The sequence below is a fragment of the Penicillium verhagenii genome (genome assembly GCF_028828195.1).
Source record: "Penicillium verhagenii strain IBT 33310 chromosome Unknown utg000004l_segment0_segment0, whole genome shotgun sequence".
NCBI classification, from domain to species: Eukaryota; Fungi; Ascomycota; class Eurotiomycetes; order Eurotiales; family Aspergillaceae; genus Penicillium; species Penicillium verhagenii.
This window is the reverse complement of record NW_026643168.1, coordinates 224,196-242,075: the sequence shown is the minus strand read 5'-3', so window position 1 is coordinate 242,075 and position 17,880 is coordinate 224,196. Positions and strand designations below refer to the sequence as shown.

The window sequence follows — 17,880 nt, the reverse complement described above, 5'->3', positions numbered from 1 at the left end:
TTGAGGATTACTTGAATGTGGATCAAATTAGACTAAAAATTAGAACGAATCGAGGGATATGCTGCCCAAAATGGGTAAGCAAGCACGCAGGATACAGTGGCTTCTCATAAGTTTCTATCCCTCCATTTTCCACGTCTTTATTTCTGCCGCACCAAGACCTAGTATTCTGCGGCCTGCCGTTGCAAAATCCAATTGTTCCATTCTACCTATCATAGCGAGCAGGCGGTAGCTACTCGTGTACAGTAGCTACTAGAGTACATACTACTAGTAGGCGGTGATAAAATGGTGGTGGAAACCGAGAGATGGAAACTTATGAGAAGCCACTGTATGACAAATGCGAAATAGAAAGCAACACTTGAACAGCGATTATCAATTCTGCGATCATGAATGGTTCATAGAACGTACTGCCACAGAAAAAATAAACCCCAGCAGAGCATATATGGACTGCAAATGATTGGAAGAATGACCCAGCTTGGCTGTTTAATCTCTTTATACATGAAAATAGATACATACGCCTGAAACTCCCCTTCTATGCTGGTATCGATACAGATAGAGCAAAAATAGTAAACCCATGAAACAACAACCCAAATTTTGAGGACAGTGGCCGCGGGTCATCAACTCATAAATGAAAATGCCAAATTGACAGGGAAAAAAAGTCAACTAGCGCTTGCGCTCTCGGATCTTCCACTTGATTCCGTTCTTGTTGGTTCCACCGACGGAGTTGCTCATCTTGCCCCGCTGCCATTCAACCTCCCGCTCAGCTTCTTGGATTCCTTGGTACTGCTTCTGCAGCGCTAGGATTCTGGTCTCTCGACCCTCGACGGCACGCTTGCGAAGTTTGCGGGCCCGGCGAGTCTCAAGGAGTGCTTTTCGCTTCGCAGCAATCTCCTTGGGGTTAAGTTTGGTCTGGCCAGGCGTTTCGTCGTCGCTTTCCTCCGGAGTCTCGACCTTTTCATTTCCCTCCTTCAGAATTCTTTGTTGATCCCGATCATCAGCGAAGACAACCTTGCGTGACTTTTGCTTGACGGGTTCATCAAGAACGAGGTCATCCATGTCATCAAATCCGTCAAATTCATCATCATCGTCGTCTTCATCCTCTGACTCTTTCCTTTTCTTCTCTCTGGTCTTGATGCCCAAAGCCTCGTTCATGCCCTTCTGTAGCTGCATTTCACACTGCAAAGTCTCGATCTGTCGACGTAACCGTTCTCCAGCGGTTCGGAGATATCCCTGATCCTGAGTCTTGAGCAACTTGATTGCCTCGTGGCTCATTCCTGCAGCGGAGGCTCGCCCCACGCCACCTCTGCCGTGTTTGCCTTGTGTCTGGTTTTTATCACCCATCATACCAAAGTGGAATTCATCGGGGTTGCGGTCGCGCGCCTTCTCTTCGAGACGCTTGAGCTTTGCCTGCTTGGCATTGTAGTCTTTGGCACGGAGCGAGTAATCCTGTTCCGCCTAGTTAGCATTAAATCATAAGAATTAATTCCAGTAATAACCAGCCTTGTGCTTTTCAAGAATACCCCACTTCTCGCGGCCCTGAAGCTGGGCACGCTCCTTGTGGTTTCGCCGCTGAACGGCATTGCGCATGGAGGACATGCTGGGCGGATGTGAGGGGTGGATGAGATAGAGTCAACCTCAAACAAGTTCGCGTTGAAAAGGGGAGTAAAATGTAAAGTTGGAAAGTCCAAGCAAAAAGTCAAAAAACCAAATAGCTGACAAGTCAAGCTAGTAATGGTCGCAAAGATGCGGATTCAAAGTTGTACGGAAGTTTTTTTTTTCTGCCCTCTCCGCCCGACTCGGCTTCTCACGCTCCGCATCAACACACCCTGCACCTCATCTTGATCAGATATCTTTGCCTCTCTTGAATTCTCTATTGTCTCCTTTGACACGGTCCATTCTATTACTTTTGGGAATCATAATCTAGTTGCCCAGCAGCTAATTATCAACCCATTGAGTCCGTTACTCAATATTTCCATCCACTCCGACCACGCAACATCTCTACGCTGATCGACATCCAATTATCCTCAATCTCCGTGATTGAGCTACTCCATCCCAATGGCTACACCATCCACTTCCGACACACCAGCGGCAGCTACCGCACCCCGCAAATATAACCTCCGCAACCCTCTTCCCCTCTCTGCCTCTCAAGAACAAGAAGTCAAGTCATTCTACTACAAGCGCGTGCGTAGCCACTGTGCCCCCGAGATTAAGGGTATGTAACCTTCCCCTCCGCCCCCTCGACTTTATGATCAAACATATTTCCTGGGTCCTCTGCGAAAGTTTGATCATATATCACCAAGCTCGTCTCCGAGAGAACCGCATATAATTCAACTCAAGACAGAACTAACATCAACCAATAGCCTTCGCTGAATGCGCAGTCAACCGAACTGTCACTGCAACATGGGTTTGCCGCACACAGCGCCTGGCTATGAATTCGTGTATGGTTGCTCATGCGAATCCAGAAGAAGAAGATCGCGCACGTGAGGATTGGTTCGCAACACATGAAGAGCGACGTCGTCAAAAGGAAGAAGAACTTGTGCGTGTGGAGAAACGACGTGCAGAGGTAATTCGCATGATGCGTGAAGATGAGGCTCGAAACCGAGAGAAAGCTCAAGGAAGGTGATTGGCTGGATTGCCATTTCATCATTTACTGACACGAACAAGCGTATGTTATATCCTTTGAGATTCTCTCGGGCTCGTTTCATTTCTTCTTCTTTCCATCACCACCACATTTTCGTGGTGAGTTGTATATTGTTTGTACATTGGTTTTGGCGTTTGGGGGGCATTGGATTGATCTACCAAGCTTGTCCTGGATGAGCGCGTTCTTTTGAGCAGGTTTTGCGAACGAATCGTTGATCTTCCCCATCATCTTGATTTGATGGTTCGAATGCATCATTCCAAGGTTCGATTGAAGATTTTCCTTTGGCCATGGGTCGATAGGTTTCATCCTGTCGATTACTTTTTTCCTCCCTGATGCCGAATACCGAAAACATCCGACCTAGGATGGTGGAGTTTGTATGTCTTCTCTCCTCCTTGTGGCGCAATGGGATTCTAATTAGGCGTTAAAACTTTTGCTGGGCATCTGTTCTTCTTCGTTTTTTTTTTTTTTTTGCATGGTCATCCCGAATATGGGGTGACCTGGATGGCATTTGATTTCATGTACAGTATACACATGCATTTGGCGGTCTTCATTAACCGGAAATCCATCTCTTCTTTACTTTCCTTCCATCTTATGACCGCCGGTGTAGAAAAGTGATGTGTTTACTTAAGAATATTTTTTGATTTAAAACCACCGGACATTTTCCTAGTCTAAATGGTTTCACAAATAATTATGGTACGGACTCCAGACACCAGGAAACGCCATCCAACCATAGCTAAAGCAGACGAGAAGAAGAAGAAAAACAAAAAATTGTAAAACGAGACCTAAACATCATTCATCTTCTGGTCCTCGTCATCACCCGCTTCGCCCATGGTAGTGTCTTCACCGAAAATATCTTCCATCTTGCCATCATTTTCATCCTCATCCTCTCCGTCCTCCCCTTCCTCGCCAGCACCTTGCGGTGGGGCATCTGGAATTTCTTCCTCTTCCTCTTCTTCACCCTCACTATCCCACTCGTCTTTCATATTCCAGCCCATTCCTGTAAGACAGAATCGCTCAGGTGGCAATCGCATACCAGCCATCATGACGCTTTGGTTCGCCGCAGCTGCCGGTGCTCCATTAGGCCCACCGGGCGTGGCAGCATCAAATCCTCTCGAAACACCAGGGAGCGCAATACGATTCCTTTCCGACGCAACATCCATCAGGAATTCCTTCGGTAACCCAGTCTGGAATTGGTAGTGTAGTCGCGATGCAATGCTCAGTCGCAGTGCTGGGAGCGAAACACCGTTTACCTCCGCGGAGGTAGCGTTCTTGCCCGTGTTCCCAGCAGCATCACCCACTGCACCTGCATATCCTTCCGTAGCGAGATGCACAGCATCTTGGAGTACGTTTGAAGTGTAGCGGTAGGCAAAGTCCAGGAGTTGGAGGGGTACGCGATCTTGGTATGCTGTTACGCCAAGTGATGCGAGAAGCATGTGGACCAAGCGCACATCACGTGGACGGCGCGTTTTACCGCTGTCTTGTAAGGAGGTTCCGGGGATTTGTGGTGGGTTTCCTGTTGATGTGCTCGGTGCTGTCGCGGGGACAGTGGATGGTTGCGAAGTGGGTGCTGGGGCAGCTGGAGCAGAGGCGCCGTTGACTCCTGATTCGGGAGGTGGTGTAGGAGGCTGAGTCGTCAGCCCAGAGCCCTGGGCCTGACTGGGAGAAGCCATATTGGTGAAGATTGTAGTTTCAAATGAGGTCAGAGGGGAGGAGTCGTGCGCGGGTGAAGATTAAGAAGAGATAGCCCAGTCGCAAAGCTGAAGTAAGGACAGGTTCAGGCGGCCGGCTAGGTAAATGACCTATGAACAATCTATAACATCACTAGTAAAAGTAATTTTGTTCAGATAGACGCGAAGGGGGTTTAAACGAAGTGGAGGCTTAAGGTGAAAGTGAAAAGAGACGTGACGGGTCGGAACTTGGTGAAGTCGAAAAGAGCGCTGGAGCTCCGATAGAACGCTAACCGGTTTAGGAAACTTCGAACTTCATCTTCATCGATACATTTCTTGTTCTTTTTTTTTTTTTTTACTACTTCATCTATCTAATGCTTTGTGTTTTCTGTTCTATAGGATCATGTGTATTGAATACTGTTCAGCTAGATCAATTTTCCCATGCGAAAACTATGGTGCTATACATGGTTATTATAAACAGATGTTTCAAAAACGCCATGAACGCAAATGCGGGCGACAAGTTGTATATGATAATGTAAGGTCTAACACCGAGTATCTGCATGCAAAACAAAAAGGTTGAACAGGGTATCTCTTTGTCAAAACAAAAAAGAAAGAAAGAAGTTAAGAAAAAAAAATCCTCTCACCACGTTCTAGTTGAATTAAGAACTCGCAAAAAATGTAAGTCGGGGTGTGTCGAGACATGTTGAACGTCATGGTTATGAATGGATCCACAGTCATCTCTTTTGTTAGAATGAAGACTTGGGACGAATTGGTAGAGTTTTGATATCCGTAGGTTTGATCATTTCAGGCAGACCCTCATCTTCCTCGGCATCAGTTTCAAGGTCCAGAGGGTTTGGATCCCCTTCCACGGATTCCAAGATTGATCCGGCGGGGTTAGACAAGACAGAGCCTTGAGAGAGGTAGCTAGCACCAAGATCAGTGCCTTCCTCATATTCCTCGCCATCGCTTTCGTCGTCCTCATAATCTGCCTCATCTGCATCTTCATCATCATCATCATCATCGCCTGCTTCCTCATCCTCATCCTCATCTTCATCCTCACTATCAGTGGTTGAGAAATCATCCAGATTCTGGGGTGTATCTCGCCAGTAGGTGAAATCTGTGTATTCTTCACCACCCGAATGAACGAGAAGGCTAGTGGCAGGAAAGAAATGATCAAGCAACTCTTGCATGGTGACATAGCTGCTCTTGTACTTGTTGAGACTGAGCAGATCCAGGGAAACCTCGGCATTAGAGTTGATGGTGAAGATTCGCGTGGACGGAATATTGACGGTTCGATAACTCAAGGCATCGGTCAATCGATTGCCAAACCCAGCGTAGAATGGATTTTCCTTCCCAGAAAATAGATTGAGAATATCTCGAAGGCATGCCATTTTGAACACTTCTGGCTTTCGGAGATAAATTTCTCGCCTCAATGCTGCCATTGTCCGATCTGGGCTGCAGATAACAGGGCCTCGGGGAAGTCGATATCCGTCCTGGTTGACACCATAAAGGTATGCTCGTGTGTTATCAGCCTGACCAACGGATCGACTGGTCAGGTACATTATATTATAGCCATTATTCACGATTTCAGTGTACAATTTGGCGACTCCAGTATGAGTCCAGTCACGTCCAATCATATTCAAAACATGACCCAATGCATCGGACCTGAAAGGGTTTTTGGGTCAGCTTTTTTGTTTCTCGACTCTCAGCAAGTTTTCTTTTCATAGTGACTTACTTTGTAATTGTTCCATCGATATCGGAAATCACAAGTGGGGTGTTTCCGTTCCACAGATACATTGATGCAGTACATGTCGCCTTGTTCACACTGAAAGACATGATATTGGCGCCTGGCTTCAATTGAAGGGCCTTAAGTTGATCACTAGTCAACCGCAATGTCTTGGCGTAGTTGCGAGTAGTTTCAATAGCAAACGAATCATGCATTGGTGTTTGAGGGGGTGTTGGGAAGCCAGGCTGGACATCTGACTTGGTTCGATGATGGCGAACGCCAATAGGTAGCTCCGATGTAACATGATGCTCACCCTCACTGTGGTATCCTGGGTCCGAAATTGCATCATCATTCAGGACTGTGTTGGGTCGCATGGAATTGATGGCAGCCCTCCGATCGGCGGCTCCTTTTGCCTCTTCACTACTATAGATCCAGAGGTTTCCATGTTCGTCGGCTCCAATAAGTGCACCAATATCATAGCTCCCTTCCAATTCCTCTGCAAGAATCTTGCGGGCGAGAACCTCTGCTCGAAGAGCATCTTCTTCGTTGCTTTTGTAGCCGGTCATATCCAACATAAGGTCGCCTGTTTCCGTGACATGCGATTGGATGTTAGATCCAGTCAGTTTCTTCGACAATGAAATGGCGCGAGACATCGCTTCTTCTACAGATAGCGGAGGTGGACTACGAGAACGAGCTCGTTCGGCATCTTCATCCAGGGGCACGACGGAAGAGCCTGTTGGAGAAGAAGATAACTGTTCGGTTGTAGCCCGGGGGAGGCTAGTCGACAATAAACCCTCGGATACCGAATGGTCGAGAGAAGGTTTGTTTCGGTGATGGGTATTGAATGGATCATGGCTTAGATCTGAGTCGTCTGGAGACCGCGACAATGGTGTCATTGTGCCTAGATCGGTTGCAGCTCGCGACTGTCGTGATATGGGAATGCTGGGTGGGGTTTTCGCCCCCTCGGACACCACGTCATCATTTTTTTCCAGGTCCAAAAATTCTGGTTCCTGAAGCGATGACCCAAAGCCCTCTTCGGTGGGAACTTTTGGACTGGTAGCGGGTGATACCAGCGGGGAAGTTTGCAGTGATGCGGGGATCTCGTCGGTGGTTTCGAATACAAAAAAAGCTTCACCTGCTTCTCCTAACTTCATTGCATATTGTTGTTTGATTCCATTGACCTTGAATTCCACTTTCTTCTCAAATGGGCGCAAAAGCGAGAATTTTCCAAAACGAACATGAAAGGGCGAGCAGGCAAGGGTTCCTTTTTGTAACAGAAGAAGACAACATTAGATCTTCCGCATGGACAAGACACAATTTCCAACAAGACTTCTTTTTGAAGAACTCACCATCTTCTTGCTCTATGACAATCACATCAATAGCTCCGCTCAAGGTGGCGGGGTTGATCGAATTCCATGTCTTCGACACCGAACCGCTAAGGCTTCTGACGTACTGCATCTTGCCGAGTTGGGTCAAGCACCCTCGGCCAACACCTTATTATGAACAAGTGAGGAGCAGGTTTTCTAATGATTTTGTGAAAAATGAAAGGAAATGGCTGAACTAAAGTGGAGGAGGAGGGTTTTCAGATCAGTCGGAGGGGAGGATGATGAGGAGTAGTAAGAATCAAGAAATTGGAGGAATCCCGCTCATCCATGTGACACTCAGCTGACAATGCAAGGAATATCTGAAACCCGCCGCCACTGATGAGTGGGAAATCAACAACGTCTTTCCCCAAAAAATGATAGATCAGAACAGAAATAGTATTGAAAGGAAAAAGGAAATCAAAGCCAAGTCGATATTATTAGGTTCCCCCAATAAATCGATTTAACCGGTCATCCCCGGAGACCTGTTGGCTCATCAACATTCAACGCCCAACCGATTCTTAAGTAAGCGGCCAACAAGGCAAAGGAAAAGTTGCCGAGGCTGCAAACCGCGCGAATGGAATCTGGTCATTTTTCACAGGTATCTACGCTAATCCTCATCCGGACTAGTGGCCGATCGTTCTACTTCTGATCCCGCTAGCCCTAATTAGGCAGACCCTGACTAAACACTCCATGTCACGTGCAATCCTTGTCCCACTCCCTCTTTGGAGGGAAGGTCGATCAAGAATCAAGGCCTCCTCTGATTCTCCAACTTCTCTATTCCTCTTCCTCCTCCTTCTTCTCCCCCCCTCCTCCTCCGGCTCACCCCGCGTCCATGGGTAGTTGACGCTGGGATGTATGAGCCACTGTACAACGCCTTTGACGCCTACCCGACCGTCATTCCCCGAGTTAGGGTGCGAGGCGTGATGGCTCTCTTCCTAGCGGTCTCCATTTTATGGGCCCTGATTTGGTGAGTTAGAAAGTCAATTCCGTCCTTTTTGGGTGGATTTTTTTTTCTCCCTGGCAAGCCACAGTTTTGCTGATACATATACAGGCTTTTATATCGTGCATGGCAAGTATGCCAAACGCCCAATGAGCTTCTCGTGGAGAAATTGGGTCTCGATATTCCGCCGCCGCCAGAAGTCACCCTCGAAGAGATCACAGCTCGTGAGATCCGCCTAGCCTGGAAACAACCCGATTTTCACAATTCCATACATAAACATATCATTCAAGTGAATAATGTCAAAGGTGAATATTTGATTTTCCACTCTCAAACCCCCCGCCTCCGCGGAAACAAGACAAAAACTAATGTAACTCAAAGTGGGCGAGTCGAAACGCGCAGAGACCGCGGTGGAAATATTAAATCTCATTCCTGGGAGCATTTATCACATTTGTGTTCTATCCGTCAGCGCAGCAAATTTTCAGACCCCAAGTGCGATCCTCCACGTCCGAACGAAATCTCTTCCCTTGTCCCGATCCCAACAAGATGCTCCCACCGGCGGTCCAACGATTCGAGCATCAATTCCACGATCCACGGCCGGCCTACCAACTCCATCTGCCCCGGTGATGGCCCGCGAACATAGCGCCGGACAATTACCAGGGAAGCGACCATCCGCCGGGCGCAAACTTTCCCCCGCAACCACTGGATCGGCAGATTTTGCACACGGGCACGATGAATTGCATAAAGGCGTGTTTAAGAATGATCGCGATGGAAGTCTGGAACAACTCGCCGATCGATTAAAAGCGTTACAACAAGAAAATGAAAACACGGAAAAACAAGTGACTGAGGAGGAAGACGAGCATATTGTCATGCTTAGAGAGCTAGAAAAGCATCGTGACGAGTTGAAGAAACGGGTCAAGGAGAAGGATGAAGTCAGTGGAGATCTCAAAAAGCACGTCTCGAAACTAGAGAGTGTCAATCGCTCTGTGCAGGGCGAGAAATCCAAACGCATGAGACTTCTTCAGCAGAAAGAAGCCGAGCGCAAGAAACGCAAGAACGATATCGTCCGATGGCAAGAACGGATTGCCCGGATGGCTTCGGATGCTGCACAGGCCAAAGAAGACAAGACCCGATTAGAGGAAGATGGTGAGACTCGAGGCGAAGAAGTTCGCAAGAAGATTGCGAAGGAGCAGGCGGAGATGAAATTGATCGATGAAGAAATTCAAGATAAGGGAGGCCGGATCAAGAAATTAGAGGATGAACGACAAGGTCTTCAGGGTGGTGATAACGAGGATGGGAAGGAACTGGACCGAATTGATAATGAGCGGGCTCGACAATGGGAAATGAAGCTAGGCGAGCTCCACGCTCGATACGCTACGCTCGTCAATCTCCATGCACAGGCCCAACAGCAATATCAAGAAGCCCAGGAGCGGTTGAAATGGCTTACTACGCAACGTCCTGGCAGCTCTGGTCCATTTTCTTTGCCGCCTTTGGACCTGGACATGTCCAATTCAGCGACAATTCGGCCCCGTCGTCATCGCAGCTCTTTAGTGAGCAATTTCTCCTCCTCTTTGAATTACCCAGGTATCGACTCGACGTTCCCCGGGATCAACAACAACAATAACAACTCCCTCCCACCTTCTTCCAACTCTCCCACATTCCCTCCAACATCTACCTTCTTCAACATTAACAATGGTATGACTCTTCCGAGTCTCTCTGATCCACCGGAGATCATGCGCTCTGATGCAGAAGCCACGTTCAGTAATCCGCAGATGAGCCCCCGAGCCGATGCCTTGCTGCCATCAGACCTGCTTGGAGACGAGGAATCATCACCCGAATACCCACGCCCTTCTCACCACACGCGATTTTCCAATATGGATTTGTCTAACATGATGCCTTTGGATGGGTTTGGGCATGGTCCTGTCTCTCCTGTTTCTTCTGGGAGTAGGCCTGGCAGTTTATTTGCAAGCCCATTGGAGACCCGTCATCGACAGGACTCTGGTTCCCAACCAGGACAGTCATCTGCTGCTGCCGAAGAGGCGCCGAAAAGCGCTTCTCGACGACTTTCTGGGATCTTTGGATTCCACCGACCACGTGGAAAGACGCTGGCCGATGGACCACCTATGTTGGGTACTTTGAAACCTGGACAAAGTCAATCTTTCCCACGGAATGTTGATGAACTAGATCCAATCGGATCCCGACGTCGAAGACTGAGCTATACTGGTAACTGGGCAAATGCAATGTCACTTTTCCCTCGAAGCAACACCACTGGCGTCACTACGGACAGCTCGTCTGATCATGCGCCTTCGCGGAGAGCTGCCTTTTCAAATATCTTCTCCTCTAGCAAGTTTGGGTTTGGTGGTGCTGGCAGTCGTGGAGGAAATTCCGACTTGAGCACTGGATATAACCAATTCAGCCCACGTCATGACCCCATTGACCCGTCCTCTCTTCTCGGTGGTGGCAGTGGCAGTGGTGGTGGTGGTGGTAGCGGTGGTGGTGGTGGTGGCGTTCGACGCGGCTCTCTATCCCCGCGGCCGTCATCCACGTTTTCCTTCGACAATCCGAATCAGCTTCCCCACCCATCTACTGATAACCGTCATTTTGGGTGGCCGTCTACGGATCAAATGGGCCATCGCAACAGTCCTCTTGGGCTGGATTGGACGTCGCCCTCAACATGGTCACGGGCACCTTCTCGCCGACCCTCATTCCAATATGGGTCCTCTGGTCATCTTCCTTTGGGATTGACTGGTGAGCCTGATTTTGTCGAGGATACGTATGATCGACATCATCGGCCATTGCAAGCGCCAATTGGTACCCGCCCATCCTCTTCCCATCGACCTATCACACCGAAGCTCAATCCAGCTGCACCATCATTCAGAGGGATGTTTGCAAGCAGAAGATCTGATAGGGAGAGAGAGAAGGATAAAGATGAATCTGATGTACCCTTTGACCTTCATGTCGACGACGGGTCTCCTTCTGAGCCTCGTACCTCTCGATCATTCTCTCATTTCACGGGCGAATCATACGAGTCCTTGGAACGAATGCCATCTGGTACATCCGCGGACAACGCATCCAAGGAGTCATTTATTCGCAAGATCACCCGGAAGGGTAGTTCGAGCAAGTTTAGCTCTTGGAAAGACCGGTCTGGATTATTTTCGAAGAAGGGGGAGTCTTCACAAACAGATATCGATGAAGATGCAGCCAGTGAGGCTCAGCTAGCGAAGAGTATTGATAGCACAATCTCTAGCGCGCCATCTGCGGACCGATCTACTCGCAGTAGTCTTGGGTTTTTCTCTCGCAAGTCGCGAAAATCCGACAAGGCGAGTGAGACAAGCGAGCTAGCTAGTGAGGCCGGTGATGAAGAAATCCCAGAAATCCCAGAGATTCCTTCATCCTGATCTCTTGGTTAGTCTTCGTCTCTTCACTGTTGTTTTAGTTTTTTCTTAGATACTGCATTTTTACATACACCTCAACGGGCATCGGTTGAACCGAGACACATGTCAATAGCGACCGCTTCTTACACAATCTATTAGTCAATATTCTTCTCGAAATTTTCCCTCCAGATGTTCTTATTGTAACTTAAACCCCTTGGGACCACTGATAACACTTCGAGAGGATGCCACAATGTTGGCAAGGGCAACCCAATATGTGAACTTGGTTTGGTGGGGTAAGCGGCCCCCCGTCAACTGGTGGCTCTTATCGTGCGCACAAAATGACGATGAGAAATCTACTCCCCCGACACCACTGCATATTTCACCCCCAGATATGGCAAACTCCAAGTATAAGATCCAATCATTTTAAAGTATTTTTCTTCCTTATTTGCGCTAATCAACACAGATTCGAGTACGTCAAGGACTTTGAGCAGTCCGATCCATTGCTGCCCAGCACGTGGATTGTGGTTCGCATTGACGGAAGAGGCTTTCACAAGTAGGTTCCCCCAAAGTTCCTCGAGAGCTGTAAATTTTCTAAAGTTGGCCTCTGCCTGATGGCTCATTCTTTCTTTTGATCTAACCGTTGTAGGCTCTCGGATCACTATGCTTTCCAAAAACCTAATGATCGGCGTGCGCTTGATCTCATGAATGCCGCCGCTGTCGAGGTCATGAAAGATCTTCCCGATCTATGTATTGCCTATGGCGTCAGTGACGAGTTTAGGTATTTTCCACCATTCTTGCTCATGTTCATGTTCGATTCTGACCGATACGATCCCAGTTTTGTCTTCTCTCCAAGTTGTCAGCTCTTTGAGCGACGAAACGCGTAAGTAATGGCCATTTATGCCCTCTCTTCTAATCTTTAAGAACACTGCGTTGACTATAGATAAATCGATTTCGTTGTTCCAGGAAATTGGTTACAACCATCGTCTCGACCTTCACAGCATACTATATCTATCTGTGGCCCACATATTTCCCTTCTACCCCACTAGCGCCGCCATACCTCCCATCCTTTGATGGACGAGCGGTCGTTTACCCAAACTCACGTATTCTACGGGATTACATGAGTTGGAGGCAGGTTGATTGTAAGTTTCTTTCTGTTCAGCTTTGTGAATTAAGGTTGCTGATATATAACGTTTAGGTCATATCAACAACCTCTACAATACTACATTCTGGACTATGGTTCTGCAAGGTGGTATGAGCAACACCGATGCGGAACAAGAGCTCAAGGTACGATTTTGTTCTTGTCGATGAATTGACACCATTGCGAGATATTCTTTTGTTGACTTGATACCAGGGCACTGTATCTGGGGACAAAAACGAGATCCTTTTCAAGCGGTTTGGGATCAACTACAATAATGAAGGGGAGATGTACAAGAAAGGCAGTGTGCTCTACCGTCAGGTAAGATCAAGATCATGTTTGCTCCAATGGAAGGTTCAATCTCTAACAGATTTCATTCAGTATGAGCTTGTGGAGCCCAAGGCTACTCCCTCGACGGACAATGAGGCTTCAGTTCCAGAGGCTACTCAGTCAAGGTCACAGCAGGATAAATTGAAGAAACTGCGTCGCAAGGCACAGGTGGTAGTCGATCATGTTGACATCATTAAGGACGATTTCTGGGCGAGAAGGCCGTGGATTTTGTCCGGGACACCAGGCAAGTTGCCACAGAACTGATATTGATGGAAAGTCAATCGTGAAGACGCAGGGGGAGAAAGAATCTGGGTTTCTTCTATTCTTTGTGTCATCTTCGCCAAATAAAATGGGTATCTTGATCGCGAGTGAACGCGTATGTAAAGTCTATGCTATATACTATGTCCAATGCGTATTAAGATCAGGTGCTTCTGGACCTTTTTTTTTCCTTCTTTTCCTTTTTAGACTTCTTTGAGTCTGTGTCTTCATCGCTTTCCTTGGTATTTTTGCTTGTCTTGCTCTTCTGCTCCTTCTTCTCCTTGTTCTTCTTATCCTTTGTTCGGGTTGAAGATTCAGTGGCATTCAGATCCGATTCTTCTTCCATCGACACCGGTGTGGGATAGTCTTCCTCGGCAGACTTCTTCAACTTCTTCTCTTTCTTTTCCTTCCGTCTTGCCCGGCGCTCCTCCTTACTCTCCTTCTCCTTGCGCTTCTCTTCCCCGGAATCACTCGAGGCAGAGACAGTCTCAGACTCCTCCTTCAATTTCCGTCGTTTGAGCTTCTCCTCTTTCCGGGCAGCCTTCTCCTGCTTCTTGGCTGCCTTGCGATCGCCCTCATCTTCGTCATCGCGCTTGCGCTTGGACTTGGAGGACTTTGACTTGGAGGATTTGTCGTCATGAAGTGTGCCAGCGAGACCTTCTCCGCGAACGAAAAAGCGGTATAGTTCACTTGTGAGCGCGTTCGAAGTTGAGGCAGATGTCTCGGTTTTCTCTTCGCCTACGCTCTTCAGCGCATCTTCGAATCCACGCAGCCACCATTGGTTCGTCGCAGAGTCCTTGGTCACTTTCTTTCCAACACCGTGGTTGTTCTGCTTTCGCGCGACGAGAATAGGGCGTGTAAGGCCCAGACCACCGTGTGGACCTGGGCGAGCGTTCTTGTTCAGTGGGTTGCCGGGACCGGACCAGCCGTGGCGCTTGAGGTAGGCCTCAGCGTCCATTATGAAGCGAGGAGTTCTTTCGAGGTGGATATGGTGGATATGGTGGGCTCGGGATAAGACGGTCTCAGAGGCCGAAAGTATAGAGACAGATCTATTCAGAAGACGTAGATGCTTTCCTTCCCTTGTGATAGACTGTCAGGGAAAAATTCTTCGAGGGTATTTGGATCCCTTGGTAAGAAGGAAAAAGTCGGTGGATAAGACCGATAAAAAAATTGGTTCCTGGGCGATAAGGCCTCAGAAGATAAGGAGTCACATGACATGCTTACGATAGCAAGTATTAGCAACCATAGCATAACTCAGAGTCGGGAAAGTCTCATTCTCGAGTGGACATTGTACAACATGAGAAGAAGTCGATTGGGGAATGTAACCGTAGTTGCGACATCCGGACTGAATATTTTGGGTGATTGAAAGCCACACATGTCTCAAAGGTGAGAATGAAATTTGACTTCATCACCAGTCTGCACATGAGATGATCGAGGCTGGCTTCGGTTAGCGCTCATCAACAAACACTAGGAAGAGGTTTCTCAATCGGGCCCACCTCCAGAGGGAATATAGCACCAACGCCTACTGAAACCTATGTAGAAGAGCAGAGCTGACGGTTCGTCGCCAAGTGAGAGTAAAAAAATCCTTGTTGGCATGGCCTCGTGCTTACCTACCATCGGAAGGAAACTAGCTCCCAATGCTACACAGCAGGTAGTAACCAGCAAACAACCGCCAGGCCAGACCGTGTTTACCTACGTCTATATCCTAAGTACGACCCACTGGTATCCTTGCATTAACGTGCAGAAATTCTCCGATGGCCGCCGAGCTGATCCCTGAATATATACCTGTATAGTCTATGTACTGGGGTGTTGTCAACCCCGGAGCCGACAACAACCTGGGGTGCACATAAATCTCCAGGGGCTTGGAACAAAGCTCACGAATGGGGGGATTTGCAGAACTCACGACAAGGGATTCATGAGAAGGAACGGGTTTATCATACGCATTTCTCCTGGTTTATTACCACTGAAGATCCCCGCTGGCTCAGAGTACCCATCAATGGCATCGCAATTTTGAACATATACAGCGACATCAATCTCGTCGATCGGTCGGGAAATTTGCTTGTGGAGAAGATGGTAGTGTGATTACAATTTTATAACTTTTTTAAAGGGATGATCTGGACGGGCCATACCGGCACCTGGGATATATACAGACATCGTGAAACCTCGGAGTTATGTACATATTAGCAGGTATAGAATGTTGTCCGCTCAAAGTGACGAGGCAACTTCCAAGGTTCAATTTTTCTCGTTCAATGAATGAATCTTGCATGTAGGGCCTGTAGACAACTCCTTGCTCAAGTGAGACCAGAATATTAAATACTTTAGGCCTGAGCTCTCTGCGCAGTATTCCAGAGAGAGGTGACAGATCTTCCTGCTAGATGTGATGAACAAGTTGATCAATTTCCTGCTGAGTGACAAGTAGGCTGATACGTCAATGGCAGTGCTGATCTTGAACAAGAAAGGACAGGACAAGGCAGAATTTTGGGATAGATCAATTCTGACATAAGCGGTGACTATTATGAACTAACTATAAATAGTTAAAACTGGGGGGGGGGGGGGGGGGGGAGAAGTAATGAAATGTCAGGCATACGCCGCATACCGTATGTGTAGATTTATGATACGTAGATTAACCAATCCCTGGCACCCTTCTTCAAGGGATCTTAAATGACGAGTGGCTTGGCCACTTGGGTGCAAAAAGCGCGATCGACAGAGCAAATCCCGACGGGGTCATCCAACCAAACCTTGTGCAGCGAAGCGAAAAGTGGAGAGGTGAGTGATTCCGAGTGATTCGCGTTCGCGTTCGCGTGCTTGACCGTAAACCCTGCAAGGGAGCTGAAGACCAGGGATTGCGTCCAATGTGAAACAGAAAAAGTCCAGGAGGAGTTTGCCGAACCTTGGCAACGCGATCCACCGTCCTCTACACATACTGTAGCCTCAAGAGCTAATCGTGAACAAGTGCTGCCATTTTCAGGGTTGTTGATTGGGGGAGTGGACCCAGATGTGCCTTCCAAGGTTGTTTTGGCCCCCAAGTTGATCTTTAGATCAGCAACATTGAATCTTGGAAGAGCGGCTAAGTGAAAGTCTGTGCAGGTGGTGAAACACAGAGCGACTAGGCCGTCCTGGAAATTCAAATGAATGATCTTAACTCCAGAGCACTTGAGGAAAGAACTAGTATTCTGGTATTCTTCAGTCATTTCAAGGTTTCTGAAGGTTGATTCTGATGCATATATATCGGGAATTAGATGGCAGCTTCAACATTTGAAAGTTGTTCAGTTATAGTTGACCCCAAAGTAATCTAACATTGAAATGTATGTATGTGAATAGTACCTACCAGTACATACAAGCTTGAGCGCTTTAGTATTGATTAAGGCCCTCGACCGTCATGTCTGTACATATAAGGGCTCTGACCTGGGCAATAGCACCTAGTTACCAGACCTTGTATGTATTCAATGTTCTTGTGAATGATTCTCCATAGTCCCGGAGTTCTGCACTGTCTCTTTATATGCATGAAGGACGTACATGGAGAAGCTCTGGGGGGTTCCTGCTAGAGTTTGCGAATTTTATGCTTAAAGATTAAGATGAATTTGTACTTGGTAGGAGAGGGTGGTACCAAAAAGGGAAGATGCTACAGAGTACAAAGCTACATAATAGTGAGCAAAACAGTGTTTGAGGGCGTGGAGATGATTTCAATTGGTAACGATCGACACGAAAACCCAAAGGAAAGTGGGGAACCACTACTCGTATTTTTGTACGGAGTACACACACCGCATTTGAGTAAAGGAAACCCTGGAATATGTAGAGAGGTGGCATGGTTAGGACAGCATTTTCTTCATCTGGATTATTCAATTTCAAATACTTACTACTATAAGGATTGGGGAATTTTTTTTAATGTTTTTTTATTTTATTTTTTATTTTTCAAAAAGCACAGTGGAATGTTTCTCTTTGTGTAGAAGTACGTAACCCATTTCCGGTTATTTGGGGATGATCTGGGAACCAGGTTGACGGGATGGGGCAAAGTGTTGGATGTGGTTAGCGTTGAGCGAAGTCATTCAGGATGGGGTAAGAGGCTTGCGCTGGGACCAACTCGAGTCAGATTAGCGATCTGTGGGCCTTGAAGTATTTGTCACTAATGAACAAAGGCCAAGGCTATTTGCCTCTTTTTTTTCTCATGGGAAAAAAAGGGCAACCACGGACCCGGTGCTTTGGACGTGGAGTGAGGGGTTCTAAGTAGGATTGCAGGGATTTACAGGCATTTACAGGCATTTACAGGCATTGCGCGGGACTATTAAGTATGGAAATTGAAGGTGGTATTTTTGGGGAACATTTTAGGGGAAATTTAGATACCCTTAGGGCCTTCGCTTTACAAATAAGAGCCCAGGCGTGATGGTGATTTTAGCTTCATCCATTCCCTTGGGATTTTCCCTATACACTCCATACCCCATACACACCGTACA

The 17,880-nt window shown here is 47.5% G+C and overlaps 7 protein-coding genes across 7 annotated transcripts; 3 read left to right on the top strand and 4 right to left on the bottom strand.

The window, feature by feature from the left end:
• Window positions 1-660: 660 nt before the first annotated feature.
• Window positions 661-1,593, bottom strand: N7466_003027 (rRNA-processing protein UTP11; the record flags this gene model as incomplete). Its single annotated transcript, XM_057162424.1, has 2 exons — window positions 661-1,443; window positions 1,498-1,593. 2 exons carry the CDS (start codon window positions 1,591-1,593, stop codon window positions 661-663), a joined length of 879 nt encoding a protein of 292 aa, XP_057023539.1.
• Window positions 1,594-2,052: 459 nt separating this feature from the next.
• On the top strand, window positions 2,053-2,614 carry N7466_003026 (uncharacterized protein; the record flags this gene model as incomplete). Its single annotated transcript, XM_057162423.1, has 2 exons — window positions 2,053-2,209; window positions 2,358-2,614. Coding segments are annotated over 2 exons (414 nt in total), but the record flags the coding sequence as incomplete, so codon positions are not given.
• An 806-nt stretch (window positions 2,615-3,420) lies between these two features.
• Window positions 3,421-4,308, bottom strand: N7466_003025 (putative transcription initiation factor TFIID, 31kD subunit; the record flags this gene model as incomplete). Its single annotated transcript, XM_057162422.1, has 1 exon — window positions 3,421-4,308. The coding sequence occupies one exon, from the start codon at window positions 4,306-4,308 to the stop codon at window positions 3,421-3,423; it is 888 nt and encodes a 295-aa protein (XP_057023537.1).
• A 743-nt stretch (window positions 4,309-5,051) lies between these two features.
• N7466_003024 (putative lipin Smp2) lies at window positions 5,052-7,489 on the bottom strand (the record flags this gene model as incomplete). Its single annotated transcript, XM_057162421.1, has 3 exons — window positions 5,052-5,970; window positions 6,041-7,295; window positions 7,381-7,489. 3 exons carry the CDS (start codon window positions 7,487-7,489, stop codon window positions 5,052-5,054), a joined length of 2,283 nt encoding a protein of 760 aa, XP_057023536.1.
• A 757-nt stretch (window positions 7,490-8,246) lies between these two features.
• Window positions 8,247-11,730, top strand: N7466_003023 (Fibronectin type III domain protein; the record flags this gene model as incomplete). Its single annotated transcript, XM_057162420.1, has 3 exons — window positions 8,247-8,362; window positions 8,447-8,640; window positions 8,714-11,730. The coding sequence occupies 3 exons, from the start codon at window positions 8,247-8,249 to the stop codon at window positions 11,728-11,730; spliced, it is 3,327 nt and encodes a 1,108-aa protein (XP_057023535.1).
• Window positions 11,731-11,956: 226 nt separating this feature from the next.
• N7466_003022 (tRNA guanylyltransferase) lies at window positions 11,957-13,435 on the top strand (the record flags this gene model as incomplete). The annotated part of the gene is made up of 7 exons (XM_057162419.1): window positions 11,957-12,111; window positions 12,170-12,259; window positions 12,353-12,586; window positions 12,670-12,845; window positions 12,902-12,990; window positions 13,058-13,162; window positions 13,223-13,435. The coding sequence occupies 7 exons, from the start codon at window positions 11,957-11,959 to the stop codon at window positions 13,433-13,435; spliced, it is 1,062 nt and encodes a 353-aa protein (XP_057023534.1).
• A 157-nt stretch (window positions 13,436-13,592) lies between these two features.
• N7466_003021 (uncharacterized protein) lies at window positions 13,593-14,387 on the bottom strand (the record flags this gene model as incomplete). Its single annotated transcript, XM_057162418.1, has 1 exon — window positions 13,593-14,387. One exon carries the CDS (start codon window positions 14,385-14,387, stop codon window positions 13,593-13,595), a length of 795 nt encoding a protein of 264 aa, XP_057023533.1.
• Between the last annotated feature and the right edge of the window lie 3,493 nt (window positions 14,388-17,880).